The sequence below is a fragment of the Papio anubis genome, chromosome 14, assembly GCF_008728515.1.
Source record: "Papio anubis isolate 15944 chromosome 14, Panubis1.0, whole genome shotgun sequence".
NCBI classification, from domain to species: domain Eukaryota; kingdom Metazoa; phylum Chordata; class Mammalia; order Primates; family Cercopithecidae; genus Papio; species Papio anubis.
In genome coordinates, this window is record NC_044989.1 from 87,636,532 (window position 1) to 87,644,015 (window position 7,484).

Here is a 7,484-nt window from a genome sequence, read left to right on the forward strand (position 1 = left end):
ACCTGTCTGCTGGTGGGCTGGTACTGTGGCTGTGCTTGTGGGTATAGCTCTCCTTTTCTGCCCAGTCTTCCTGCTCCCTTGAGAGAGCCACCCAAGGCCAGCCCACTGCACATCCTCTGGCTCCAGCTCCTTGCCCACGTGCCTGACTGGGAAAGGGCATTCCAGGGCCTTCCTGCAGCTCTAGCCACACCTGGCTTTCCTGGCAGAGACACCTGAGTGGGCAGCATGGGTTTTGTGTTCAGGGAATTACTCTTCGGATTTGACCTGGTAGTGTGGATCACACGGATTATCAGCATTTATGAAAACATATTTATGAGAATATAGTGAGCAATAGCACCATCAGTGAAAAGGCATTGAGAAGAAAAGACAGTTTTTTTTAAAAACAAAGTTCACTTTATTACGTTAATTTTACATACTAAGATAATATGAAATGCAGACTTGTTTAAATTCTCTTGCTGATTCTCTTGAAGACAATGTCGCCCAATGTCATGGTCTGAAAGCCAGAAAAGAAATTATGAAGTGTTCATCTGATGTTGTATTGTAAAAAACAAAATTAAGCCTAAAAAACAGCACCAAATATGTTGGCATATGAAACAATTCAAAAATTCATCTGGTTTCCTGCAGGACTGGAGGAAGGGTTGGCAATGTTTTCCAAAATCCTATGCCAAGTCTTTATCACTTCTCCTCCTCACCTGGAAAGTCCTCCTGCCTTTGACTCAATTCCTTTCTACATCAATGACTGTTATAGCAAGACCATCCAAACTAGCCCAATCCAATCTCTCAAAGTTTCATTGAGTACCTACTATGCACCAAATACATGTTGAGCACCAAGGATACATGCACATGGACACAACTGGGCGCACAGCCTGGAAGGCAGTGAGTAGTGCATAATTGTACCCCTGGAGCTGTGAAGCTTATAAAAACAGTGGATGCATCAGCTTTTGAGTTTTTAAGGATGTTCCCTCCACCCCTGCCAGTTCTCTTGAATAAGACTGCTGGAATGACATACCATGTCATCAGGGTGAAAAGGAGCCCCTTAGCTTCAGCAGCAATGCAATGGTTGCTGCTTGATGGGTTCAAGCCCTGGATTTACCATTTATTAGCTGATGACTTGGATAGGTCAACCTGTCTATTGAATCCCTCATCCAGCCTCCCTCGAAGGAGACAGGAGGATTAGGTGAGATGGAGTCTATCAAAGGGCGTTGGCCAGGACTTACCGCAGGACGGCTCATCTCCTGCTCCCCTGCCCTCCTGGGAATGTGCTGGGGTGGAGGGGGAAACTGCAGATTGGGTGGGTAATGCTCACACTCTCTCTAGTTTAAGAATTTTTCTGGCCAGGCGCGGTGGCTCACGCCTGTAATCCCAGCACTTTGGGAGGCCGAGGCGGGCGGATCACGAGGTCAGGAGATCGAGACCATCCTGGCTAACACGGTGAAACCCCATCTCTGCTAAAAATACAAAAAATTAGCCGGGCGTGGTGGTGGGCACCTGTAGTCCCAGCTACTCGGGAGGCTGAGACAGGAGAATGGCGTGAACCCGGGAGGCAGAGCTTGCAGTGAGCCGAGATGGTGCCACTGCACTCCAGCCTGGGCAATGAGCAAGACTCCATCTCAAAAAAAAAAAAATTTTTCCATTTGAACAGAGTGATGACAGCCTCCTGAGGCAGTGTTCTGTTGTATGTGACTCCTTAAAGCATATACTGGGGGCAAAGAAGAGTCAGGGGGACATACCTGCGGGAGAAACACTGCACTATTCCTCCCCTACCCCCAAATAGGGTATAGGATGTGGCTGGCAGCCAGGCACCAAGGCTGACTGCATAACCGGACTGTGCCAGGCTTGTCAGGTGCCATAATATCACCATGAATGGGATTCTGTTTATAAACGCTAAATGGGCAAAGGCATTTATGAAGCACCGTGGGCATGCAGGGCAGGTGGAGGCCTCTGTGGCTGCTTGGTTAGTGCTGAGCAGAAAGGATTAGTGATAATGTGTGTAAAGTGCCTGGGACATTGTGGATCCGCAGTAAGTGCTGGCAGATACTGACCACAGGAAAGAAGTTTAGGGGTTGGAGGGTGGAGGGGTGGCATTAGGGTATGTGAACCACTCCCCATGCTTCACCTCCCCTCTCCCCTCAAGCACGGGAAGCCACAGGCTCAGAGCACTACCAACTTACATTGGTGATTATGTCGCCGTTGAGTTCGGTCACAGACTTGATGTTTTTGAACGTTGTCACCAGTTTATTGTTACCTTCCAACTGAATCACTGTCTGCAGAGAACAGAGAGATGGCCTGTGAGGAAAGGGTGGTGGGGGGCAAGAGCCTTGCTAATGAAGTTGCTTCTTCTGCACAGGTCTCAGGTCACAGCAACTGAAATGTTCTGGTTCCTATGATTCCAAGCCTGCAGTTCTCTGGCTCCAAATAGAAGTGAGGTGCATTTAAGAACTAAATAAAGTGAACAGGCAACCTACAGAATAGGAGAAAATTTTTACAATCTACTCATCTGACAAAGGGCTAATATCCACAACCTGCAAAGAACTCAAACAAATTTACAAGAAAAAAACAAACAACGCCATCGAAAAGTAGGCAAAGGATATGAACAGACATTTCTCAAAAGAAGACATTCATACAGCCAACAGACACATGAAAAAATGCTCGTCATCACTGGCCATCAGAGAAATGCAAATCAAAACCACCATGAGATAACATCTCACACCAGTTAGAATGGCAATCATTAAAAAGTCAGGAAACAACAGGTGCTGGAGAGGACGTGGAGAAATAGGAACACTTTTACACTGTTGGTGGCATTGTAAACTAGTTCAACCATTATGGAAAACAGTATGGCGATTCCTCAAGGATCTAGAACTAGAAATATCATATGATCCAGCCATCCCATTACTGGGTATATACCCAAAGGATTATAAATCATGCTGCTATAAAGACACATGCACATGTATGTTTATTGCAGCACTATTCACAATAGCAAAGACTTGGAATCAACCCAAATGTCCATCAGTGACAGACTGGATTAAGAAAATGTGGCACATATACACCATGGAATACTATGCAGCTGTAAAAAAGGATGAGTTCGTGTCCTTTGTAGGGACATGGATGCAACTGGAAACCATCATTCTCAGCAAACTATTGCAAGAACAGAAAGCCAAACACCGCATGTTCTCACTCATAGGTTGGAATTGAACAATGAGATCACTTGGACATGGGAAGGGGAACATCACACACTGGGGCCTATTGTGGGGAGGGGGAAGGGGCGATGGGTGGCATTGGGAGTTATACCTGATGTAAATGACGAGTTGATGGGTGCTGACGAGTTGATGGGTGCAGCACACCAACATGGCACATGTATACATATGTAACAAACCTGCACATTGTGCACATGTACCCTAGAACTTAAAGTATTTAAAAAAAAAAAGAACTAAATAAAATGTCAGGACTCTTTTGTCAGAATTTTAATTCATGGCATGTGATCTAGAAATGAGCATGGAACACCTAAGTGGCCCCAAATGCAAATGCTAAAATCAAATCAAGTAAAATCTCAATTCTCTCAAGCTAATGGAGGGAGGTAGTGGCAAAATTCAAAATATTGACCAGTAGAGAATACATCTTTTGCTTTGGTATGTATTCTTCTTCTTTGTTTTTTTCTTTTTTTTTAATTGAAATGAAGTCTTGTATATTGCCCAAGCTGGTCTTGAACTCCTAGGCTCAAGCAATCCTCCCACTTCAGCCTCCCAAAGTGCTGGGATTGTAGGCATGAGCCACCTGCCCAACCAGGTATGTATTATTCTTCCCAGAACGTTAACGTTTCGTTTTGTGGCCTCCTTCCAAGCCCTTATACATCCTGGAAGAGATGACAGGAACCCAGCAGGGAGCCGAAGACCCTGGACAATGTTAAACATTTTGCCTCCAAAAAGAAAATTTGGAAAAGGCCCATAGTTAAATCTCTTGACCATGAGCACATCAAGAATATTTTCCTCCTAAAATCATCCTGACCTGTAATGTTCTAATTGGAGAGGCAGAAATAAAGAGTGACCAGAAGAGATAAAAAGACAAACATTCCCAGCCCAATGAACACAGCTGTCTAGGGGGAGGAGAGAAGAGGGCTGCTAAAGCATGGAGTGTTTCAGAGGGAGGAGGAGACAGGCACCCCCATTGCCAGGATCCCCCTGCCACCATCTGCCACTCACACAGCCCACACCCCACACCCCAGCTGTCAGTGCACACCTTGAGTTGTGCCCAGCAGAAGTGATGCTGACCTGCCCACTGCCTTCAGTCTAGGGGGGTTGACTGTTCTTATTTTACAGTTTAGGGAGGTTGATTGTTCTTTATTTTACAGATGGGGTGGCTGAAGCCAGGGACTTCGTGACCACCCCTGAAGGCAGGGTCTGAGCACCTGTCTAGGGCCCTGGTATTCTGGTATTGCCAGCATCTCCTTCAATAAGTCTCTCCCTATGCTTCAAGAAGTATCTCCCAGCTCTAGGTTCAGTGAAGGCCAGTTGACTTTGGGCTCAGTTAAGGGTTTTTCACAAACTCCCACTTGCCCTACTCCTGGGCCCTGCTTAGAGGACTCTTAGTGCCAGGAGCACTGGGCCTGGGAGGACCTGAGACTTAGAATCCTGCTCTATGCCTGGTTCCCCCATATCCTCCATATGGGAAAGCTCAGACTTTGGGGGCTGGAACATCCCTCAGACAATCCCTGGGAAGAGGAGAGCAGCTTCCCTATAAGATTCTTCCCTAAGAGCTGCCTTTGTCTCTGCTTCTCCCACAGTGGAGGTGGGTTCAGAAATGGTATCTATGGGTGGAATTGTGAGGTGAGAGCCTTGAGGAATGAGGCCCCAGGGCCAGATTCCAAGGAAAGTTCTGACAGCAGAAGGGATGCCCTCCTACCTTGACTTTCTCCCCTGTCATTGTCTCCAGCTCACTTTCCTCCCCCACCGTGAACTCGTTTTGCATCACTTTGGACCCGGTGGTGATGGTGAACTTGAAGTGCTTCCCGTTCTGCACGATTTCCGTCACACTCTTGATATCCTTCCCCTTCTGGATGAGCTCTTCCGGCAAACCTGGTGGAAACCATCTGAGGTTTAGAGATGGGCAAAGGTGGGAGTTTCATGACTGTGGTAGGCAGATAAGAGAAATGTTATGGCAGGGAGGGGCAGAGGAGGGCACTGTGTCTCCCAAGGGGCCACAGAAACTCACTGGGGACTTGTGAGCAGCATGGGCTGTGGCCTCAGGATGGAAAGGACAGTGGCCTGGCCTGGCCTGCTGCTATTTTGCCTGTCAGTTTATAAAAAGGACACTCCTCTGGCCTGAAGAACTATTCCTCTTGTGAGCACCCTGGTTCTTGCTCACTCTCCTTCCTCATTCCCTCCTCCTTTGATGACTTTGCTCTTGGAGTGGGAGCATTTCATTCCCCATACCCTGGGTGACCAAAGAGTTGATCTTCCAAGCTAGGTCCCTCCTGGGAGTGACAGGGGAGCTATCAATAATCATGCCAGGCCAACACACCCAAAGCAGCACTGTGCCAGGCAAGCCTCTGTGCAGAGGCTTGCAAGCCTCTGCAGTCAAGGCTCTGGAGGAGGACATGCCAGCAATCCCTTGCCCTGGCATAGAGCTTTGCCAATTTTAGAACTTGTCCACGCTGTTATACAAATTGAGGTTCACAAACATTATGTGGGTGGACAGTGAGCACAGAGGGTCCTGTTGCATAACGGAGAGATGCGAGACACAGAGGTAGTGTGAATTGCCTGCAGAAGATCCCTCTCCGGCAGCGCTGACGGTCCTCCTCTCCCTGCCCCTGCTGTCTTTGGCACCCTTCTCATTCTTGGCACCCTCCCTTGCCATGTTACACCCTTTGCTTATAGGGCTCCCTCTGCCTGGAGCATGCTTCCTGCCCCCAGTCCCCTAGACACCTGTCTTCCAAGGCTCAGCCTGATCCTTCTCTTTACCTCCACTGAGCCATCCCTCCGTGCCCCCCGTGAGCCACATCCTCCTGTACATGACCCTGGGAGGCACAGGGGTTAAAGCAGGGTCTTTGAGAATGAGTGCCTGCTTCCAGTCCTAACTTAAACACTTCCTACTTGCATGACCTTGCTTGTGATTACTAAATCTTTCTAGGCTTCAATTACATCAATTGTAAAGTGGGAAAATAACGGTACCCAGCTTAGTTTTATGGTGAGGAATACATGGGGTATTGCATATTCCATGGTCAGCACAGTTGCCTGGCACAGTGAGTGCTCCATACACCTTAGGGAATGCCTTATTACCTTTATTTCTTCTCTTCTTTTCCCCGATAATATAATGCCTTATTACCTTTATTATCTGTCTCCTTGATATCTATCCAGCACAGTGCTCAGTGTGTGATCGGCCTTGAATCACTATTTGTTTGAAGAATGAATAAATGCAGGAACAGGATCACACAACGAAGTGCCAACGACATGGTCATCAATCCAGACCACACCCTAGTTCAGTGCTCTTTCCACTTGCCTATGGGATGGCCTTGTGCAGTGAGGACTCGCTGCAAATAACTCCAGAAGTCAGTAAAATGCCCCCTAGTTTGTGTATATAGCCTGAATCTCTCCCCCCATCTCAACGTTTGGACCCTAAATAGCCACTGCTGGTAGGGCCAGACCCTCATTGATGTGACCCACAGCTTTGCCTTTCAGAGCAGCACTCACCCATTGCCTTCATGAAGGATTCAAAGTTTTCCTGGCTCTGCAGTTGGTACTTGCCGGAGAAACTCATGCTGGCGATAGAGCTCCCTCTTCACAACTGACCTGCAGCTCTGCCGACCAGACTGTCCACTGTAGGCTGTTTTATAGGGGGCTCCCTTCCTTTCGAATAATGGCCAGAGGTCAGCAGCTGTTGATTCCTTTATGGCCAGGTTCAAACATTAACTCCTGAGAGCAATGGTCAATGATAAAGAACAGGATGGGCACAGCAAAGGTTTGCTGCAATTCAGCAAACATTAATGAATATCAGTCAAGCAGGAAGCCCTATGGCCCTGGGAGCCTTTAAGTGACTCTCCACACCCCATGAAATGTGTGTGTATATGCATGTATGTGTATATATGCACACATGTGTGTATATATAGATGTGTGCATATGTGTTTGTACATCGGTGTTTATATATACATACACGTATTATGTACATAAAGATGTGTGAATGTGCATATATGTAATACATACATATATACACATTATATGCATAAGTGTTTATATATGTCTGTACACATATACACACACGTGTGTGTGTGCATGTGTACACACACAGAAAAATTCCAGAGAATTCCTTTGAACTCAAAACCTCACCTTATTTACATAACCTTATGATCTCTTCTCACCCCCATTATTACACAAACTTAATTTTTAGAGTTGTCATCAGCTGCTAGTGCTATTTTGAATCCTGGGAATTCCTCCTTGATGATTATAGTCTCCTCCACAGGTCTTTTTGAGGTGTTAAAGCAGTCCTTGCTCAAT

At 46.8% G+C, this 7,484-nt stretch overlaps 1 protein-coding gene across 1 annotated transcript; it reads right to left on the reverse strand.

The window, feature by feature from the left end:
- Positions 1-370: 370 nt before the first annotated feature.
- FABP1 (fatty acid binding protein 1) lies at positions 371-6,859 on the reverse strand. Its single transcript, XM_003908946.4, has 4 exons — positions 6,684-6,859; positions 4,897-5,069; positions 2,172-2,264; positions 371-493 (listed from the first exon to the last, which is right to left on the reverse strand). The coding sequence occupies exons 1-4, from the start codon at positions 6,748-6,750 to the stop codon at positions 443-445; spliced, it is 384 nt and encodes a 127-aa protein (XP_003908995.2). The 5' UTR covers positions 6,751-6,859; the 3' UTR covers positions 371-442.
- Between the last annotated feature and the right edge of the window lie 625 nt (positions 6,860-7,484).

Coding starts and splice junctions, on each gene's coding strand:
- FABP1 (XM_003908946.4), bottom strand. CDS start 6,750: ATGAGTTTCTCCGGCAAGTACCAACTGCAGAGCCAGGAAAACTTTGAA. Junction 5,070..6,683: donor ATCCTTCATGAAGGCAATGG/GTGAGTGCTGCT, acceptor GGTTTCCACCAG/GTTTGCCGGAAGAGCTCATC. Junction 494..2,171: donor ACGGCGACATAATCACCAAT/GTAAGTTGGTAG, acceptor TCTGGCTTTCAG/ACCATGACATTGGGCGACAT.